At 39.1% G+C, this 23,720-nt stretch overlaps 1 protein-coding gene across 1 annotated transcript; it reads left to right on the plus strand.

Moving 5' to 3' along the window:
- The first annotated feature begins 744 nt into the window (after positions 1-744).
- LOC117476208 (zinc transporter ZIP1-like) lies at positions 745-22,162 on the plus strand. The gene is made up of 12 exons (XM_034122583.1): positions 745-977; positions 2,766-2,990; positions 3,316-3,446; positions 5,305-5,608; positions 5,992-6,340; positions 7,620-7,737; positions 8,337-8,411; positions 8,780-8,857; positions 9,601-9,705; positions 9,999-10,070; positions 10,165-10,324; positions 21,993-22,162. The coding sequence occupies exons 2-12, from the start codon at positions 2,846-2,848 to the stop codon at positions 22,160-22,162; spliced, it is 1,707 nt and encodes a 568-aa protein (XP_033978474.1). The 5' UTR covers positions 745-977; positions 2,766-2,845.
- The last annotated feature ends 1,558 nt before the right edge of the window (positions 22,163-23,720 follow it).

Consider the following 23,720-nt stretch of genomic DNA (forward strand, 5'->3'; position numbering starts at 1 on the left):
AATTATAACTACAATCCGAAAAAACAGGGGAAGCCTGGCTTCCCTTGGCCTCCGGGAGGAAACGCCACTGGTGAGTTATTCAGTGGCGCTTGAAGCCCAAAGTGGAGCGGGTGTAGACTCTGAAAGTACCCGGATGTGGGCCCATAGAGCATGCGCAGTTGAGTTTCTCTTAAACCACGCCTCTGATCTCCCGCTCCGTGTCAGTCGGATCAAAGCCTCATAAGTGCAGATTGGTCCATTTCAGAATAATATATATGATATGTTTTATAATGATTGATCATGAAAGTGTTCTCAAAGCTGGTAAAGGTGCAGCTAGTCTGAATGACTTTGTATACTGCAGGGTAGCTTGTGGATTTACTCCAGGTGGAACTAAAGTCTGATTTAACACTTGATTAGATTTCACATCATTCATCCACATCTGTAAAGTAACTAAAGGTATTCAATACATGTAGTGCAGTGAGTTACATTTCCACATATTGGCCACATTTGTTCGATATCTTGAATCCCTACTTTGAATTACTACTTTATAAATTAGTTAATGTGTATAATTGGTTAATTTAATGTTTTAATAGTTTACAGTTTTTTTCCGGAAAACTTAGATAGGTATACTTTTTGTTAGAGTTTGGTAACATTCTCAATGCAGGACTTTGAGTATTTATTTAGCGTTTAGTATTAGTACTTTTACTTAAGTAAAGGACGAGTAAACGTGCTTCATTAAAAAATATAAGGCAAGGTTTTTTCTCCATACAGAATCGTGTTTCAAGCTATGGTTTCAAGTCAGCGTTTTATTGTGAAAGCCGGATGCAGCGTGTTGTTGCTGAGTGTGACAGCAGCTCAGTTCAGATCAGCTGATGGGAACTGACTCACCTCTTCCCGGACAACATGTCGACACATCCAGCGAGAAAGAAGAAGAAAGAGGACTTCATTCTTTAATGAACTCGCGGAGGAACAGAGCGAGCGGCTGGACCCGGATTCAGGTACAGCTCAGATGTATACACATTACATTACACGAGGGGAAACAACACGCGCTGTTTCTTCACTCTGGGTTATCACTTTATATCAGTTTGAGTCGATTAACACTCGTTTGACTAATCGTTACATTTAATGAATTAAAAATCACTAGATCTTTAAATCTGAGTTTTAAAAGCACTACTTGATATCTAGTGTATTCCAGAGATGTGCTCTGACGTGTTTGTATGGAAACAAGTCATATATCATGAACAAAGTAATACAAATGAAAGAATAATTGGAATGTTAGTCGACACCTAGGATTAAGTCTAAGAATTGATTCCATACATTGATCGATATATCTGTAAAACTGATCAAATCATGGGAATCAAAACTTTCCAACTTATTTTCAACAGGAAATAAGCTTGCATGTTTCTTACAATTAAGTTATTCAGCATGAAACATGACTAATGACCAAATTCCTTGATTAAAAAACAGATAAATAATACTGATGTTTTCTGGAGAGAAAAATGCAAAAGCCCCACTTTAAATATTATTTGAACCAAATTTGTCCTCATTCGTTTCTTGAAAATAAGTTGTTCAGCATGATGAAAGCAAATAAAGCCACTAACAATCTTCCTCAATTAACGCCACATTTAGTCGACTCATTGATTCCATAAATCCCCCCCCCCCTTGCCTGAAAGCCTTCATTGGACTCCTTTGTTTACTTCAGGAACATAGTGACATCACTTTTGTAACACTGGCTTGCGCACCAACACATTGTACGCTAAGGGGCGGGACATTAACTGCAATATATACCTGGCTGCTAAATCTTCAGAACTGCTACAGGATGTGTATTTTGTAAATTGTGTAGTTATCTTTAATATTTTGTATGCATGCTGCTTAGTTAACTTTAAGCTGTCTGTGGCTCTTTTCTGCTGTAACAATGTACATGTCCCCTCTGTGGGACGAATAAAGGTATTCTGAATCTGATATATTCTCTTAGACAGAATCTAAACATTCCCACCATGAAACCATAAAACCCTCCAGTCAATATCCATTTGCAAATCCACCTTACAGCACATGTCCCTTCTGTTGGACGAATATACAAGTATTCTGATTCTGATCTGTAAATAGTAGACCAATCCCAACAGAAGGATTTCTGAATTCTGACCTTTTTTCTCAGACTTTTTACATTTTCCCAAAAGTTCGCTTTTTCTCTGAATTGTAACTTTATTCAGAATTTTTACTTTTCCTTCCAAATTTTTTAAGAATGTTTTTTTTTAAAGAACTTTTTGGTCAAATATTTGACTTTTCCCAAAAAGAGTCTTTGTTCCTGAAACTTCACCCAGAATTATGACTTTTGTCCCAGGATGTTTATGGAAGAGGATTTAGGCCATGTGACCAACAATTTGAGATCTGAACGAGAGATGTTTTTGTTTTATTATAATTTTTCCTTTTAATTTTGACTTATTTTCCGAATGTGTCGTTTTCTTAGAATTAACTTTTTTACCTGAATTTTGTATTTTTACTGCAAATTTTGACTTTTCAAAAAACATGATGCAATTAAAAACATTTAAAAAAGTAATTGATATTACAAAAAAATAAACATTAATTAAATTAAATTAGATATTTTTAAGGGCCTGGATGTATGTATATATTGAAACACTTAGCCTATTATAACTTTATAAATTATGCTATACAGTATCTATATATATAGATATATAGATATTATGGCAGAGAAAAAATATAGATATTAGATTGAATACAAGAAGAAAGACAGGAAGAGGGGATCTCATTTTTATCTTTTTTGTCAGACAGACTCCTCTGTGACTCCATGCCCTCCTCCTCCTCCTCCTCCTCCTCCTCGCCGTGGTGAAGAGTAACCAGGTTAAAGATGTCCGCTGTGGTGGGGGGGGTCTCCTCCTCCGCCCTCAGGGCTCCTGGGGGGGCTCTGGTTCTCCTGCTCTCCGTCACGCTGCTGTCTGGATTCAGCCCACTGTGCATCGCTCGGGGAGGGGGCTGCTGCAGCATGGACCCACGTAATCATTAACATAATCATACTTACTAATTATAATACTACAAATAATATTAATATTGGAATTTAAAATAATACAAATAATAATAATAATGATGATAATAATAATACTAATGTTAATAAAATAACAATATATGGACCCAGGTCATAATAATAATAATAATAATACAACTATTACTTTAACTAAGTTTTACTGATAATACTTTTACCTAAATTTGGTTTTGAATATATATACATATACTTGTGTACTTGTAATGGAGTATTTTCAAAGTGAGGTATCAGTACTGAAGCAGCAGGCGTCAGGTTGATCCCTGAGCGTTGTCTTGCAGGTTTCCGGCGCAGGCTGCTCAGCCTGATCAGCTGTTTTGCAGGAGGAGTGTTTTTGGCCACCTGTCTGCTGGAGCAGCTGCCGGACTACCTGCAGAGCATCGAGGAGGCCTTCAGCAGCGCGGGGGTCACCGTAAGATGATATAACACACACACACACACACACACACACACACACACAGGAACGTCACATGACTTCACGTCACCACAGCTGAGATAAAGGTGGCTAACGTTAGGCTATAAATGAACTACAGTACGGTCACATGACTTCACGCAGGGTTGCCAACTCTCACGCATCTGGCGTGTGACACACGCTTTCACTCTCAATCTCACGCTCTCACGCTGCCCAAACTATTCTCACGCCAAAAACAAGAATACGAAGACTAGAAACGGTTTTGAAAACTTTTGTCACGTAGTGATCGTCTTCTCAATAGAACATCTTTTATCATGTCTTCTGGCCAATCAGAATCACGATAACGGCGTGGTGTTGTTGCAGGAAGTCCCGACGGAGAATACTTTTGCGGTAGTACATCTCTATACATCGATACAACATTACGTGTTGATAGAAATCAACACGTAATGAAATAAGACCCCACGGTTTGATGATTGATAGGTGTGTGGGCTGTCTTTCATTTTGACACACAGAACAATGGGGGCTATCCACCCTTATCCACAATGTAAAGTAATTCACACAGCCTCTTCCCTCTTCTCTCTGTGAGGAGCAGCAGGTTCAGCTTTCAGAACAAAGTAACAAAAAACTAAAATGCCATTCATTTTTTTAAATATGTCGTGTAGTAATAGATTTATTTATTTTTCTTCTCAAGAGAGTATCAGAATGTGTATTTTATGTTAGTATTTCAAAAAATCTCCTGGGGGAGAATCCCCCCAGACCCCTCTGCAGGGGTTGGGTCTTCAGCATGTCAACTCTTTCACTTGTGGGGAAATTGCAGGAATGGCTCCAGGTCGCCCTTTTTATTTACTACAAGACAAATGTGCCTTTTTATTTCATACAGTTCAATTTGGATTGAGACAGGGAAATAATCTAAACCTCACGCGTGGCGTTTCACTGTCGGGGGGAGCGTGTATGTAATTACATTGCGAATACTGAGCCCCACCACTGTATGGGTTAGCCCTACCATAGATTACCCAACAAAAATACTCTGGAGCCGCAACTGCCGACCCGTATTGCGCATGCGCAGATCTAAGATCCAGTAGAAATGATAAAAAAGTAAAAGTCTGCTGCTTATTGTTCTACTTGGCCAAAATAGAGTCAAAGAGTATATGAGAGTGAGAGTGTGTTAATTAATATATGTGGCAGTTTGGAGTAAGTCTGTAGATTTGTTTGTGTGTGTTTCATGTATAGGCCTCTCACGATAATTAATTTTGTTGGATACATTTTCCCGGAAATGATTGCGATAAACGATAATATTGTCGGCACCGTTGTATGACCATTTTAGACCACTGACATAATGATAATATATAATAATAATTCAAGTACATCCTTTCAAACTGCTAGTCACATCCTCATGTAAATGGCAATTTATCGAGGTCAGAAAAGTTATCGAGTTCATTTTTATTTATCGTACGATAAGTCAATTAATTGCTTATCGCGACAGGCACACAATAAAACAGTGGAAAGAAACATGTTTGACTTTCATTAGTGAATGAAACTGTGTGCCCTTTATAGTCTGTGTCCATTATTGTGTATTTGTATATATTGTATCTATATATATATGCTAAGGTCCCGCTGCTGACACGATAGCAGTCATTTCGTGCGCATATGTGTAATTAAACCGAATTAAACCCATGATATCAAAATCTCACTCCAGCCAGGTACCCAAAGTTGGCAACCCTGCTTCACGTCACCATCGCTAAGCTAATGTTCTCACATCACCATGCTAAGCTAAAGGCGGCTAATGTTTGTTCTCCTTTCGATACCAAATCTGATAGTCGTCGTTCACCCTCGTCAGCGGCTTCTTCTCTCCCCGCAGCTTCAGTTCCCTCTGCCTGAGTTCATCATGGCGATGGGTTTCTTCCTGGTTCTGGTTCTGGAGCAGGTCATCCTGGCCTTTAAGGACCAGCCTCAGATGAAGGAGTGTCGCGCTCTGCTGCCGAACTCCAGCGTCAACTCCCACCGCCACGGCGCGTCAGAGGAGTCCGGCGGCAGCCTCTTCCACGTGGACCTGAGCGCGCAGTCGGCCCTGCGCTCCTTCGTCCTGGTCTTCTCGCTGTCGCTGCACTCCGTGTTGGAGGGGCTGGCCGTGGGCCTGCAGGAGATCTACGTGGCAAGGCAAGGCAAGTTTATCTATACAGCATCTTTCAACACAAGGCAATTCAAAGTACTGTACACAAATGAAAAACATGCTTTAAGAAATAGTGTCACGGAAACACGTTATGAAATGGTCATTAAAAAGCAAAGAGAATAAAACAAACATAAAACAAGCTAATCGTGTACTTTTACTCCACTACATGTATTTAATACATTTAGTTACTTTTCTACTTTTACTTGAGTAACATTTTGACTGTAGGACTTTTACTTGTAACAGAGTATTCCTACACTCTGATACTTACTTTACCATAGAGTAGGAATACATTGTGACAAGTAAAGGTAAAAGTACTGAAGTACAACATCTGAGTACGCTTCCCCTCTGAACTGAATGCTTCTTCCCCATGTTCAGTTCTGACTCTGGGGCTGATGGTCCACAAGAGCATCATCTCCTTCAGCCTGGCCTGCACGCTGTCACGGGGCCGGCTGCGGCTCCCCCTGGTGGCCGGCTGCCTGCTGCTGTTTGCCGCCATGTTGCCGCTGGGCCTCGGCCTGGGCTCGGCGCTCTCGGAGACGAAGGCGCCCCGGCAGCACCGGCTGGCCCGCTGCACGCTGCAGGGTCTGGCGGCGGGAAGCTTCCTCTACATCACCTTCATGGAGATCCTGCCGCACGAGCTGGGCTCCGGAGGGAACCGCATCCCCAGGGTGGCCTCGCTGCTGGCCGGCTTCGCCTTGGTCACCGCCGTGCTCTTCATCAAACTGTAATCATCCCAGGGAGTTCAGCAGGATAATCTCCACATATTAACACCACTTTATTTCTGAAGTAAGAAGCTAACACGTCACCACCGCTAAGCTAAAGGCGGCTAAAGTTGGGCTATAAAGGAACTACAGCACGGTCACATGACTTCACGTCACCACCGCTAAGCTAAAGGCGGCTAATGTTGGGCGTTGGTGTTCGGATCAGGGTCACAGGTTCAAACCCCACTGCAGTCAGCATGTCGTTGTGTCCCTGAGACACTTCACCCCAAATTGCTCCTGTGGGGATTGTCCACAGTATTGAGTATGTACGTCGCTTTGGATAAAAGCATCTAACAAGTGACATGTAATGTAATGTAATGTAAACAGTCTTTAATTTAGTTTAATTATATTAATAAGAAAAGCTTTTAATAGGATGTTCAGCAGAGCCGGGGTCTCGGTGCTGACCTGGTGTCAGTGGGACTTCATCTGGGCTGCTTTAGGGAAGAAGGAGAATATAAACTGTTATAAACCACAGCTAGATATTACGATTAGAAAACTAATATTGTTCAGAATCTATCTATAAAACATGCTTTGGTTGATTAGGTAAACAAACATATTTCTATAGAATATATAGACTTGGAGGATGAAACCCTGTTTAATGGTGACACATACACGCACGCAGCTTTTAACCCATCCTAGTACTGGGAGCAGTGGGCAGATATTGCACAGCGCAGGAGTGGGCGAGTGGGGGGTGTCCGGTGCCTTGCTCAGGGGCACCACGGCAGGGCCCAGGAGGTGAACTGGGACCAAGTAGCTGTCCACTCTCCATATTTAGGTCTGTTCGGGGACTCGAACCGGCGACCCTACGGCTCCAAGCCCCGACTGACTGACTATTATTAGATCAGAAAGATTACACTTATTTTAGATATGAAATGATATGATTAAATGACATCAGCTATATAGACACTGTAATGGCAACTTTAATGTTCCAATACCCTATATTCTATGAGCATCTGCCGGGCTGGTGGAATCGGTGTGCTCTTCCTCCTGTGTCCTCTTCTTCCGGTCACCTATGACCCCTTTTATAAACCCAGTGCAGCTAAACCCGCCACCAAGTGTCCAAAAATAATATTGCAGTATAAATGGCTCCTGCAGACACCTTATAGGATGCTAGTATATCTGTAATGACTAGGTTAGCAACGTTAGCTAGCTAGCTTACAGCAGATCTGCAGTAACATCAGAAGGAGTCATGTGATCTACAGACAGTTGTTGTTGTTGTTGTCGTCGTCCCCCCCCCCGCAGGAGGATGAAGCTGGAGAAGGAGCTGGTGGCTCAGCTCTGGAGGATCTCCTGGAACGACATTCAGATGGGGAACCTGGAGAAAGTGCTGCGGAGCGGCAGCAGGATCACACTGTCACTGGTCAGCTCACACATGCGCGCACGCGCACACACACACACACACACACACACACACACCGTGTCTCTTATTAAGTGTTTCTGCACGTCTCTGAATTCCTGAATTACAAAAACAAACAAAAAATGCCTGTAAAAGATATACAAAAATATCCTAAAAATAAGTGGAAAATGTTTTAAAAATAACCAAATAAATGTGAATAAAGTCTGCAAAATACCCTAAAAATGCATAAAGAGTACTATACAAAAATATATCCTAAGAAAAAGTGGAGTATATCTGAACGAATCCCCTAAAAATATGTGAAACACGTCTAAAACATTTCTGAAAACATATTGAAAAAGAATATCTGAATAATGTGTAAGAAAAAACAGTAAAAACAACGAGATGAAAACACAAGAGGATATATATAGAATATGAAGCATTGCTGCAGATTAAACTAGCCAACATTATATAAAACATACACATCAACGCTGCAGTAATCCACACTCATCATATAAGATATAAAACATTTTACTTTAGGTACTTTAACTACATTTAGCTTCAGTAAGGTTTTGAATTCAGTACTTTGAATGGCTGACGGTTATTTTCACCCTCTCTTTCTGCAGAGAGGCTCTAACTACGGCTCCCTGATGACTGGGGATGGAAACATGCAGGTTTTTGCAAAAACTGGATATTTTAAGGTGAGTTTACATTAGAAGAAACACGTTATATTATGCACCACATGTATCCCCTATTTTCCAATTCCTTTCTATATTGTTATGGCTGCTGAGTGGTGCACAGAGATATCCTATAATCATTTAGTTTAGGAGAAGGCCACATGCTAAAGATCCTTAAAGCTGCACTTTCTCTACTGTCCTGCAGGGGGCGACTCCACTGGTTGATTGTATGGAAGTCTATGAGAAAATGAGCCTACTTCTCTCTTGATTTATCACCTCAGTAAATGTTTCCTGATGAGTTGATGCTCTCAATGTGTAGTCTTCTTCAACACAGCATGTTGTTCCTTTAGTGAAATGGTCCCGTTTGGAGTGAACATGTTGTGTTTCTCCAGGGAAACATCGTGGCCATTAAATACACCGACAGGAAGCGCTTCGAGCTGAACAGGGAGGTCCTGTTCGAGCTCAAACACGTGAGTGACCTTCAGATTTAAACACATTTTGTTTATAAGGAAACAAAGGAGGGCCATACCATGTTTGTTCTCTTTTAAAATAATGCTTCACGATCATCACATTTTAAACGGGATAGGCACATGGAGAAGGCTGATGATGCATTCAGGTGCTACTCGGAGACGGGGTGTTTTTCCTCTAAGTTGCGCGTGTTAATGAACTTAAATGTGGGAACAAGATGCTCTAAAGAAGTGTCCTTTAAACACGTTGATATCTGTCTCGGAGTTGTTGTTGCAGTCGGGAACTCATTTGACTGCAACATCACATGAAAGCAGTGCAATCTCACAATGTTAGCGAAATGAAAACACAATCTGTGTATGTCCCGCCCCTTAGCCTATCACGCACAATGTGTTGGAGCGCAAGCCAATAGCAGCATGAATGTTCCATAGTGATGTCACTATGTTCCTGAAGTAAACAAAGGAGTCCAATAGAGGTGTTTCAAGCGGGGGGGGGGGGGGGGATGTGTGAGAGAGAAACTCCCTCTGAAGGGAAAACAGGGATATTAGCGTCTGCAGACCATTTACATGCCCTAAAGCCTAACACACTACAGGAGAGGGGAACCCAAAATAGCAGAATAGACTTTAACAGGTTTTTTTTTGGCTGATCCTTCAAGAAATCAGGCCAGTAGTTTTCAGTCATCAGTGACATAATAACATCATAAAATGTGTGTATTCTCTGTGATGTGTTTTGTATCCTGTGTGTGTAGATGCGGGACGTTCAGAACGAACATCTGACGAGGTTCATCGGAGCGTGCATCGACCCCCCCAACACCTGCATCCTCTCAGAGTACTGCCCCAGAGGGAGTCTGCAGGTACACCTGTCTGTCTGTCTGTCTGTCTGTCTGTCTGTCTGTCTGTCTGTCTGTCTGTCTGTCAGACTGTCTGTCTGTCTGTCTCACTGTCTGTCTGTTTTCCTCTCTGTCTGTCTGTCTGCCTCTGTCTGTCTGTCTGTCTGTCTGCCTCTGTCTGTCTGTCTGTCTGTCTGTCTGCCTCTGTCTGTCTGTCCCTCTCTCTCTCTGTCTGTCTGTCTGTCCCTCTCTCTCTCTGTCTGTCTGTCTGTCTGTCTGTTTGTCTGTCTGTTACAGTCTGTATTTTGCATCTTCAGGACATTTTGGAGAACGACAGCATCACTCTGGACTGGATGTTTAAATATTCTCTCATCAATGATATCGTTAAGGTAAATCCTTATTATTATAACTAATAATTGACCAATCAGAATTGAGTATTCCACAGAGCTATGTAATACACATATATATATACTCTCTCTGCAGGGCATGGTGTTCCTCCACAACAGCGTGATCCTGTCTCACGGGAAACTCAAGTCCTCTAACTGTGTGGTGGATAACCGCTTCGTGCTGAAGATCACAGATTACGGTCTGTCCAGCTTCAGGTCTGAGAGCTCGGGGAAAGACGCTCACGCATATTACGCCCGTGAGTCATCCTGTTTACTGACACTCTGACTCTGTTTGTCCTTTAGCTTTTACATGATCTGTCTGTCTGTCTGTGTGTCTTTCTGTCTGTCTGTGTGTTTGTCTTACTGTGTGTGTGTCTTTCTGTGTTTGTGTGTGTGGTTGTGTGTGGTTGTGTCTTTCTTTCTATATATCTGTAAATCAAGCTAGCTAACGTTCCCTATCTACCTTGTTAGCTAGCTTACCTTAGCTCCTTAGATACCCATGTTGGCTAGCGAATGTTAGCTATCTAGCTAAGTTAAAGTGGACCTATCATGCTATATTTTAGTTATAAGTAGTTATAATGATCCACTTTCAATCACATTAGTATGCATAGAAAGTGACAGGTGCTGTGACAGGTCACACCTACTACTACTTATGCTAATGAGCCCCTTTGATATGTTAATGAGCCCCTTTGTTCGAGGTGTTATCGCGTGTAGGTGTGATATCACAGATAGGTGTGATATCCTTTGATGTGAGGGGTGAGGTGTTGTAACATGTAGGTGTGATATTCCCCATTGTAGTAGATCCTTTGTTGTCTAATCTAATTAGCCTTTGATGTCTGCCCTTTGTTGTCTAATCTAATTACCCTTTGATGTCTATCCTTTGATGTGAGGGGTGAGGTGTTGTAACATGTAGGTGTGATATTCCCCCTTGTAGTAGATCCTTTGTTGTCTAATCTAATTAGCCTTTGATGTCTGCCCTTTGTTGTCTAATCTAATTACCCTTTGATGTCTGTCCTTTGATGTGAGGGTGGTGAGGTGTTGTAACATGTAGGTGTGATATCACACCGACGTGTTATAAGCCTTTGATGTCAATCTAATTAGCCCTTTGATGTCAGTCCTTTGATGTAAGGTGGGTGAGGTGTTATAACATGCCGGTGTGATATCGCACCGGCGTGTTATAAGCCTTTGATGTCAATCTAATTAGCCCTTGAAGTCAATCTAATTAGCCCTTTGATGTATGTCCTTTGATCAGTGTTTGTAACTAGTATTAAGACAATCTCTTTGAAGTTGTGTGAGACTGTCTCGCACCCCGTCCTCCTCCCACCCGTCCCCCTCCCACCCCTTCCCCATTCCTTTTGCTGTGATGTCAGAAGATAGAGGTGGGGGTGGAGTTAGATAAAAAAGATAAAAAGCCACTCACCAAGTCACCTAAACTTTCAAAAACGAAAATGGCAAAGAGACGCATCGATATGGGTTTAATCAGCGAGACGCCTGTGACAACTTACCGCCATCCGTCGGGAGCGCCAGTCAAGAAACGGATGCAGTATCTGTGCCGTGTTCAAACCCCTCCGTCTGAGGCTCTTCATGAAAAATGGAGTCTGGGTGTGTGAGACTGTCTCCCCTCCCTCCCCTCCCACCCCTCCCTTCCCCCCTGCCTGTCACCTCCTGATTTGGCTATCAGCCATTAATTTTCACTCACCAAGTCACCTAAAACTTTTATTGTCCTCTCTAAATTAGATTAGTTTTAATATGATTTGTGTTAACTATGGATGTTCTCTTAAGTTGTAGGGCTTGTGAACTAATGTTTAATTATTTTACTAACTACAACAAAGTCTCTTTGAGAGGAAAATAATAATTTAAAAGATCTTAATCCCCCTTGATCTTGTATTTGTAATATTTTAATTACTTTATTAACTATAAGGAAGATTTACTGGTATGCTTCCCTAGATGATGTAAATAGTCTAAGTGTCATGTTAGGGGGACATTACGGAACTCAGGAGTCCGCCCTTGGAGGCTTGGAGAGCGGATAAAGAGAGGTGTATTTACTGGTGTTGAGCCCTGGATGATGTAAATAGTCCAAGTGCCGTGGTAGGGGGACATTACGGAACTCAGGAGTCCGCCCTTTGAGGCGTTGTTAACATTAATGCTTTTTGCTTTTGTTTTTGTTACTAAGATACTTTTTAGATACACTTTTGAAGTGAGCAACACTTTACAACTGGTAGAAAGTTAAGTACTTTGTATGGAATTGGGTTTTCTTTTAGAGCTGTTTTCAGTGAGACAATGCAGTTTCTGATCATTTTAAGTTTTCAAGTTTCAAGGCTTTATGGCATATGCCCATTAGCTACAGTGTAGATATGTCAATGAGAAACATAGGTCACAGGCTCCTCCAACAGTGCAACAAATATATATATACATATAGAGCACATAAAACAGATAAAATACTGCAATAGAATGTTTTGATATGACAGATTTGTGCGTAATTCTCTCACAAAGGAACTGTAAGATACACGTTTATGTATGGAAAACTTTATAACTTGGTAAAATATTCATTCATTTCTAATGAATTGAGATTCTTAAAGAATCAAACTCTAAATGGAGAGTTTGTGATTTTAACACTGTTTCGATGAAACAATGCAGTTTTGATAACTTCACTTGACTAACATTACTTTTTTAAATATATGTTTTGTTAGATGACTTTACTGATTTTTGCTTTTTTCTTCCTTGCTTTTGTTTGTGTTACTAAGATACTTTTAGATACACTTTGAAGTGTGCAACACTTTACAACTGATAGAATAGTACTTTGTAAGGAATTTGTTTTCTTGGTAGAATATAAAGTACTTTGCAAGGAATTGGGTTTCTTAACAATCCTGCTCCACCATTAAATCACTTAATCTGCTACTTCCAGGCAAAGCTTTAAAACTTGTATCGTGTATTAAGTCATGTCTTGGTAAAAATGAGAGTCCTGGGTGCTTTAAAACATTTCTTAGAACATTTTGATATATTCAAACACATAATGAACTGCAATGACTCTGGCTCACTGCTGCATCAAATTTATTTTACACTGTTGTGGGGACAAGACTGTGAGACTCTCAGACCCTTTGTTGTCAATCTAATTAGCCTTGATCTATAAAAAAGTCACCTTCTACTTTTATTTGTCCTCTCTAAATTAGATTTAGGGTTTTTAAAATTCTGAAAAGGCGTGTTGTGAGGGGGAAAAAACAGATGTATGTATGCGGTTTTGAATGGTGGCTGGTTGATGAAAACTGATGCAAAATAAGGGGTCAGGAATAATATGGCTTGAAATATGAGCAATCATGTTAATAGCTACAGATACGGTAAAGTACTACAACAACAACATAGGAGTGCTTATACTGTATGTTGTAAAAGCAGGACAAACAAATAAATAAAATGCTGCATTGTTTTTGAAACAAGAACCATATGCCCAAGGCATTTCTACATTTAGATGACATGTTCAGAACTCAGTACATTTGAACCAATAACTAATTTAACCATCAACATCAATTTAAGTGCACACAGCAGTGCAAACAAAACAAAAAACAGGCTTGTGTGCATCAGACAACTCAAATTACTCCACTTTAACCATATTTAGAATGTCCTCATTTTAACTAAAGTAATTTAACCTAAGTGGAGCCAACCTAAGGAGTGGGCACTACAGTCAGGGACTAGCTTACTTTTTAACATTCTACTCAAAGGGCCCGTAAATATTATCTCCGCCAATATGCTATATTAAATTATCATTATTTATTTTTTTTAAAACTCATAGTATTTCATGTTGAAATGATCAAGGAAAAGCCAGTCAATGTTATGTTAACACAAACAAAAGTTCTGTTTTATATGTTGAAATATAATTTAAAAAACAATGATATAGTATTTTCAAGTCTTACTTTAGTATGGCAAATTTAAGAATAAGTCACATTAAAGTTTTGTCATGATTTTCCGTAAAAAAGTCAAGTATAGTTTGTCAAAAGAATATGAAAAAAAAATCATTTTGTAGTTACAAACGGATGCTGGAAAAGAGTTATTTGTTTCTTGTTAAATAATTCTTTTCCAGCATCCGTTTGTAACTTTTTAGGAATCTGACTATCTTTTAGAATTGCATCAAATGCTATAGCCACTTCTAAGATACGTTTTTTTAAATGTTTTTCTCTCATCCTGCTATATTCCTTCCAGGGGAGGATCCCTGGGGATTGATCAGAGCAAAGAAAGGCTGTAAACACTGACACACAAAACACTGAAACACTGACACACAAAACACTGAAACACTGAAACACTGAAACACAAAACACTGAAATACTGAAACACTGAAAACACTGACACACAAAAACACAGAAGCACAACACACTGAAACACTGAAACACTGAAATACTGAAACACTGAAAACACTGACACACAAAAACACAGAAGCACAAAACACTGAAACACTGAAACACTGAAACACTGAAACACTGAAATACTGAAACACTGAAAACACTGACACACAAAAACACAGAAGCACAAAACACTGAAACACCGACACACAGAAACACCGAAAACTATTAAACAGCCCTGCTATATACTATGACCATTCTTTACTTATTTATAATATGGTTCAAATGGAGTAATTTGAGTTGTCTGATGCACTTGATACAATTTTACTTTTTGTATTTATTCAAAACCATTTCAACACACCGTAAGTCATGACTTTTTCAAGATCTTTTTGTCAAACTATACTATGACTTTCTCTCATTTTTTTATTTTTTTTTAGAGATCCTATACTGACATTGCAGACAAACTATATAATATAATTCTTAACTACATACTATACTTGGACTTTTTTCAAGATACTTTTAACATACTATACTAGTACTTTTAAAATAAATGTTCGGACATTCTACACTGTGACTCTTTTTTAAAATGATATGTAGGAAATACTATACTATGATTTGAAGACAACAGTTTTTTAAAATGTAAAAAACACTTTTTTTATTTGCAGAATTTCATATTTACAATTTATTGTTTTCACCCCATAGGAATCAATAATACATTTATACTGATTGCAACATCCCCAGGATCTTCTCCAGCACAGAATCCCCCAGATGAAGGGAAATATTATAATGGAGTTTTTGCACTTCGGCCAAAATATTCATGTGTATGCTGTTTTTGACACAAAGATGCATTACATCTACAAACAGAGCATACAATGCGAGCACATGATACACTTTTGGTGTTTGTTTCATTTCTTCGGTAATGTTACAGAATGTTTCGGAAAATGAAGATTCCAGTACCACTTTAAATGTTTCGTTTACAATCGTTTCCCAATGACCCGGAATAGTACTGCCAGAATGAACGATATCCAAAATGTCTTCTAGTTTACAAACTTCAGCCATTCTGTTTACACGGGGATCACTACTCATTCTGTTTTCAATCCTCATCAACAACACACTTATTAAACAGGTATTGACTGCATTCTGATAGATATATACAGATTGTTTTCCATAGTAGTTACCCATTTTTATTTTACTTTAAAGAAAAGTCAAAGTATCGGGAAAAAAAAATCCCTGGCCTCTCCATCCAGCTCGGCATGGATCTTTTCAAGTCTCTCCTTGAGGCGTCTGCAGTTTTTGAGATTGTGCAGAAAAGCCTCCGAAGCGCCTTGGATCCTCCATTCAGCCGTGTAAATGTTTTTATCATTAAGACTCTGGTCAATCGCAGTAATGAAGTCGGCGAGCCAAAGTCTTTTTCATTAACGCGTTGTAATTGTTTCTGAAGAAATATTCTGGAATGTCATTCAGACAATCGTGTTGCCTCTGGCCGGGGTGACTGACTCCGCATCCATTGCAGATTTCTTCTTTGTACCGATGCAGCACCCTCTCCAGAATATCAACCAGCTCCGATTTCACTATGTCCAAAAACAGAGACGTCTTGGCCCCAGGAGTAACATCAGCAGCTGTAGTACTGCAAGATTTGGGTGTCCACAATGGTGGTGATGATAGTAGTCCAGGAGTTTCTTCCTGGCTGCAACTCGCGGGGGGAGACTTGGTTTTTCTCAGATCCCTGGCTAGTTTTCAACGGTCGTCTTAGTGGGGTCCTTCGTTTTAGATGATTTGCTGAGTGGGGGGTGGACTTATTGCGTTGAGTGGGGGGAGTCATCTGTAGAAGAGGTCAAATTTAAGAATAAGTAATAGTTTGTCACGATTTTACGGAAAAAGTCAGAGCGCGATGTCACATCTTAAAGACAGCTTGAACTGGATAGATGGTTAGTCTTTTTTTTTTTCAAACATACCATACGTTCTGCATGTTAGTATATTAGGCCAATCGGGTTAGGCCCTACTGCCCCACTCCCTCAATAGGGAAGTCACGCTTTGGGAAGAGGTGTTTAATTTCACAGATCTGACTTGATTGTTGTTGTGATGGCTGAAGGAAGAGGGACGGGGGAGGAAAATTCAGAGGGTGAAGAAGCAGAAAGATAACTTGTTTGTAAAACGGACAGCACGTCAGTTTCAGGAAAGATGACACCGGTTTTATGCACGACATGCCAAATATCCTGAAGCCCTACAAAAAAAAGGTACAAGTATATTGTGTTGAAAATATCGCAAAAAGTCGTAATATTGTATAATGTATTAGTTGCATGTTGTATTTTGTATTTTGATAAAAATCACTGTGTAGTTTTTCAAAAATATAATGGAAAAAGGAGAGAAAAAACAAATATCACAGTATGTTGAAAAATATGAAAAAAGTAATGTTGTGTTAAAATAACATGAAAGAAATCAAAGTAAAGCATCTAAAAACATATATTAAAAAAAAAAAAAGTTATGTTAGTCAAGTCAAGTTATCAAAACCGCATTGTTTCATCGAAACAGTGTTACAATCACAAACTCTCCATTTAGAGTTTGATTCTTTAAGAAACTCATTTCATTACAAATTAATTTTCAACATACTACTCTACAAAATGATTTTTTTTTCATATTCTTTTGACAAACTATACTTGACTTTTTTACGGAAAATCATGACAAAACTTTAATGTGACTTATTCTTAAATTTGCCATACTAAAGTAAGACTTGAAAATACTATATCGTTGTTTTTTAAATTATATTTCAACATATAAAACAGAACTTTTGTTTGTGTTAACATAACATTGACTGGACCTTGATCATTTCAACATGAAATACTATGAGTTTTTTAAATTATTTTAATGATAATTTAATATAGCATATTGGCGGAGATAATATTTACGGGCCCTTTGAGTAGAATGTTAAAAAGTAAGCTAGTCCCTGACTGTAGTGCCCACTCCTTAGGTTGGCTCCACTTAGGTTAAATTACTTTAGTTAAAATGAGGACATTCTAAATATGGTTAAAGTGGAGTAATTTGAGTTGTCTGATGCACACAAGCTTGTTTTTTGTTTTGTTTGCACTGCTGTGTGCACTTAAATTGATGTTGATGGTTAAATTAGTTATTGGTTCAAATGTACTGAGTTCTGAACATGTCATCTAAATGTAGAAATGCCTTGGGCATATGGTTCTTGTTTCAAAAACAATGCAGCATTTTATTTATTTGTTTGTCCTGCTTTTACAACATACAGTATAAGCACTCCTATGTTGTTGTTGTAGTACTTTACCGTATCTGTAGCTATTAACATGATTGCTCATATTTCAAGCCATATTATTCCTGACCCCTTATTTTGCATCAGTTTTCATCAACCAGCCACCATTCAAAACCGCATACATACATCTGTTTTTTCCCCCTCACAACACGCCTTTTCAGAATTTTAAAAACCCTAAATCTAATTTAGAGAGGACAAATAAAAGTAGAAGGTGACTTTTTTGTAGATCAAGGCTAATTAGATTGACAACAAAGGGTCTGAGAGTCTCACAGTCTTGTCCTCACAACAGTGTAAAATAAATGTGATGCAGCAGTGAGCCAGAGTCATTGCAGTTCATTATGTGTTTGAATTAGGGCTGTCAGTCGATTAAAATATTTAATCGCGATTAATCGCATGATTGTCCATAGTTAATCGCGATTAATCGCAAATTAATCGCACATTTTTTATCTGTTCTAAATGTACCTTAGAGGGATATTTTTCAAGTTTTTAATACTCTTATCAACATATGAGTGTACAACTATGCTTTATATGTTTGTTTATTATCATTTGAACAATGACAAATATTCTCATGAATATTAAACACAACAACCTCTGAACATTACAAATATTCGCCTCAATTCAACCTAGAACCTCTCTCATACAATACTGTGTGTGTGTGTGTGTGTGTGTGTGTGTGTGTGTGTGTGTGTGTGTGTGTGTGTGTGTGTGTGTGTGTGTGTGTGTGTGTGTGTGTGTGTGTGTGTGTGTGTGTGTGTGTGTGTGTGTGTGTGTGTGTGTGTGTGTGTGTGTGTGTGTGTGTGTGTGTGTGTGTGTGTGTGTGTGTGTGTGTGTGTGTGTGTGTGTGTGTGTGTGTGTGTGTGTGTGTGTGTGTGTGTGAATGTGGAGGATCGTTGGAGCTATGTGCAGCTCAAGGCATATATGCCTGTGTGTATGAGCTGTGTTCCGGCACTATCCGTGCTGAGTGTGCTGTCTGGCTACCTGCATAAAGTCAAGTGCTCGGCGCAGTTGTCGGCGAAATGTCGCTCCTCTGTTTTCATTGAAACAGCTCCTTATATCCGTTAGCTCAGCTAGCTAGCACCAGATGCTAACAACAACACGTAAGGTGTGCTTCGCTCGCGCCACACATACACACACCCTCCCGGTCCTCCCGATGGCCAGTCCGGGCCTGCCGGTGAGCGTGGAAGTGTGGTCTGCCACAAGCGGGCAGCAGGAGCGGGGCTGTCAGCATCAGCTTGTAGATGGTATTTTAAACTCGATGCGCTCTGAAACTACGGCGGCCGAGGACAAAAAATACACATGCGTTAATCGCGTTAAAATAATTAGTGGCGTTAATCTTTTTTTGCGTTAACGCGTTATTAACGCGTTAACTTGACAGCCCTAGTTTGAATATATCAAAATGTTCTAAGAAATGTTTTAAAGCACCCAGGACTCTCATTTTTGCCAAGACATGACTTAATACACGATACAAGTTTTAAAGCTTTGCCTGGAAGTAGCAGATTAAGTGATTTAATGGTGGAGCAGGATTGTTAAGAAACCCAATTCCTTGCAAAGTACTTTATATTCTAACAAGAAAACGAATTCCTTACAAAGTACTATTCTATCAGTTGTAAAGTGTTGCACACTTCAAAGTGTATCTAAAAGTATCTTAGTAACACAAACAAAAGCAAGGAAGAAAAAAGCAAAAATCAGTAAAGTCATCTAACAAAACATATATTTAAAAAAGTAATGTTAGTCAAGTGAAGTTATCAAAACTGCATTGTTTCATCGGAACAGTGTTAAAATCACAAACTCTCCATTTAGAGTTTGATTCTTTAAGAATCTCAATTCATTACAAATTAATGAATATTTTACCAAGTTATAAAGTTTTGCATCCATTAAAGTGTAACTATAAGTATCTTTGTAGGAGAAAAAACAAAAATCATTTAAGTTATTTCCAGAAAACTGGATTGTCTTACTAAAATCCCCAAGTGCCTTTAAGAGTCACAGTCTTAAAGAAAATCTGTTCGTCTTAGTGGGGGTCCTTAGTTTTGGATGATTTGCTGATTGGGGTGGGACTTATTGCGTTGAGTATCTGTATATTCAAAAATATAATGGAAAAAGGAGAGAAAAAACAAATATCACAGTATGTTGAAAAATATGAAAAAAGTAATGTTGTGTTAAAATAACATGAAAGAAATCAAAGTAAAGCATCTAAAAAACATATATTTAAAAAAAGTAATGTTAGTCAAGTAATTCATTAGAAATGAATGAATATTTTACCAAGTTATAAAGTTTCCATACATAAACGTGTATCTTACAGTTCCTTTGTGAGAGAATTACGCACAAATCTGTCATATCAAAACATTCTATTGCAGTATTTTATCTGTTTTATGTGCTCTATATGTATATATATATTTGTTGCACTGTTGGAGGAGCCTGTGACCTATGTTTCTCATTGACATATCTACACTGTAGCTAATGGGCATATGCCATAAAGCCTTGAAACTTGAAAACTTAAAATGATCAGAAACTGCATTGTCTCACTGAAAACAGCTCTAAAATAAAACCCAATTCCATACAAAGTACTTAACTTTCTACCAGTTGTAAAGTGTTGCTCACTTCAAAAGTGTATCTAAAAAGTATCTTAGTAACAAAAACAAAAGCAAAAAGCATTAATGTTAACAACGCCTCAAAGGGCGGACTCCTGAGTTCCGTAATGTCCCCCTACCACGGCACTTGGACTATTTACATCATCCAGGGCTCAACACCAGTAAATACACCTCTCTTTATCCGCTCTCCAAGCCTCCAAGGGCGGACTCCTGAGTTCCGTAATGTCCCCCTAACATGACACTTAGACTATTTACATCATCTAGGGAAGCATACCAGTAAATCTTTCTTATAGTTAATAAAGTAATTAAAATATTACAAATACAAGATCAAGGGGGATTAAGATCTTTTAAATTATTATTTTCGGGGTGGGAGGAGGACGGGGTGCGAGACAGTCTCACACAACTTCAAAGAGACTGTCTTAATACTAGTTACAAACACTGATCAAAGGACATACATCAAAGGGCTAATTAGATTGACTTCAAGGGCTAATTAGATTGACATCAAAGGCTTATAACACGCCGGTGCGATATCACACCGGCATGTTATAACACCTCACCCACCTTACATCAAAGGACTGACATCAAAGGGCTAATTAGATTGACATCAAAGGCTTATAACACGTCGGTGTGATATCACACCTACATGTTACAACACCTCACCACCCTCACATCAAAGGACAGACATCAAAGGGTATTTAGATTAGACAACAAAGGGCAGACATCAAAGGCTAATTAGATTAGACAACAAAGGATCTACTACAAGGGGGAATATCACACCTACATGTTACAACACCTCACCCCTCACATCAAAGGATAGACATCAAAGGGTAATTAGATTAGACAACAAAGGGCAGACATCAAAGGCTAATTAGATTAGACAACAAAGGATCTACTAGAATGGGGAATATCACACCTACATGTTACAACACCTCACCCCTCACATCAAAGGATATCACACCTACACGCAATAACACCTCGAACAAAGGGGCTCATTAACATATCAAAGGGGCTCATTAGCATAAGTAGTAGTAGGTGTGACCTGTCACAGCACCTGTCACTTTCTATGCATACTAATGTGATTGAAAGGGGATCATTATAACTACTAATATAGTGTAGGACCATACCTATATAAGGCATATTTATACTTTTTTTTTTTCAAAATACCAAACAGATCATGCATTTTATCCATGCCTCATTTGGTCAATTTGAAAAATGTTAGCTCTGTTTTTGCAAGGGTTGATTCTGTGTTTCCCCAATAGCCGTCGCGCCATCGTCCTGACGTCAGGACAGTGTTCAAATCTGGATCAGTTTTTATCAGATCCGTTGCAGCCCCTTTTTTAGAGATTTGGGTATGGAGGAAAATAGAGAGGGTTGTGTTTTCTGACACTTGGTGAGTTCCCTGGAACACCGGGGACACATATTCATGTATAAAAGACGTACACAAGTGCATTTTGCATGATCGGTCCCCTTTAATGTACATTTTTTATTTCATCTTCTGTTCTTGTACATATCATATTCTATTTACATGTTCATAGACTTTTAGCACTATTTTGTATTTTTGTATTTTGTTATATATGTTGCATTGTTGGAGGAGCTCAGGTCAGAAGAATTTCATTGCCATTTCTAAACTGTAGCTTATGTGCATATGAGAATAAAACCTTTGAAGTTGGAAGCTGCTTCTCCACTATACGCACAGAAACCCTCCAATAACCCCCCCTCTCCCCCTGTGATGCAGAGAGGCTGTGGATGGCTCCGGAGCTGCTGCGTATGGAGGCGCCTCCTCCTCAGGGAACTCAGAAAGGAGACGTCTTCAGCTTCGGCATCGTCCTCCAGGAGGTGGCAATGCGCCGCGGAGCCTTTTACCTGGAGGGAGACCCCCAAAGGTGGGTATCGAAAGTAGTCTGATCACCAGGTATAGAAAGTAGTCTGATTACCAGGTATAAAAGTACTCTGTTTACCAGGTATAGAAAGTACTCTGATTACCAGGTATAGAAAGTACTCTGATTACCAGGTATAGAAAGTACTCTGATTACCAGGTATAAAAGTACTCTGTTTACCGTGTATAGAAAGTAGTCTGATTACCAGGTATAGAAAGTACTCTGATTACCAGGTATAGAAAGTAGTCTGTTTACCGTGTATAGAAAGTAGTCTGATTACCAGGTATAGAAAGTACTCTGATTACCAGGTATAGAAAGTAGTGTGTTTACCGTGTATAGAAAGTAGTCTGTTTACCAGGTATAGAAAGTAGTCTGATTACCAGGTATAGAAAGTACTCTGATCACCAGGTATAGAAAGTACTCTGATTACCAGGTATAGAAAGTAGTCTGTGTACCAGGTATAGAAAGTACTCTGATTACCAGGTATAGAAAGTACTCTGATTACCAGGTATAAAAGTACTCTGTTTACCGTGTATAGAAAGTAGTCTGATTACCAGGTATAGAAAGTACTCTGATTACCAGGTATAGAAAGTACTCTGAATACCAGGTATAGAAAGTACTCTGTGTACCAGGTATAGAAAGTAGTGTGTTTACCGTGTATAGAAAGTAGTCTGTTTACCAGGTATAGAAAATAGTCTGTTTACCAGGTATAGAAAGTATTCTGATTACCAGGTATAGAAAGTACTCTGATTACCAGGTATAGAAAGTAGTCTGATTACCAGGTATAGAAAGTAGTCTGATTACCAGGTATAGAAAGTAGTCTGATTACCAGGTATAGAAAGTAGTCTGATTACCAGGTATAAAAGTAGTCTGTGTACCAGGTATAGAAAGTACTCTGTTTACCAGGTATAGAAAGTACTCTGTGTACCAGCTCATAGAGTGCTGTTGTGAACCCCTAAATGTTGAGTACCACAAAGTTTTATGATAGAAATGTAGAGTAGGGTCTCCAGCACGTAGAAGCTGCCGGATGCTAACCTGCATGTTGGGACATTCGCACGATTAGCATAAATTGCGTTAATTAACATATGCAGACAATAGATACAAAAAATGGCTTGGCTGATTTGGTGTGTCAAAGTGTGTTTATCATCATTTTAGCTACTTTCAGATTAAGATTTTGCATAAAACTAAACTAAAAGTTAACTTTAATCTTAATGCATCTCTAAAGATTAAGCTAATACCAAAAAGTTCATAAACATATTCAATACATTATAAAAAGTAAAGAAAGAAACACTTACATATTAATAATGTCACATAATTGATCACATTTAAAGGCAATTTTACAGCAGAATAAGTACTCTTACTTTTAAAACTTGTGTCCACTTTTACTTGAGATTTCCAACGTATGACTTTACCTTGAGATGAAGTATGTTGACAGTCAAGGTACTTTTAGGTAACGGCTCTGAATACTTCGTCCTCGTCTGCAGGCAGCTTTTGCAGAGCGGCTCGTCCTCCTTCTGTATTTAAAAGTGTGATTGTGCAGCTCTTTCTGCCTCATTAGTGAAATGCATCTCTGTGGCTCTTCTGCG

The sequence above is a fragment of the Trematomus bernacchii genome, unplaced genomic scaffold (assembly GCF_902827165.1).
Source record: "Trematomus bernacchii unplaced genomic scaffold, fTreBer1.1, whole genome shotgun sequence".
Lineage (NCBI taxonomy): Eukaryota > Metazoa > Chordata > Actinopteri > Perciformes > Nototheniidae > Trematomus > Trematomus bernacchii.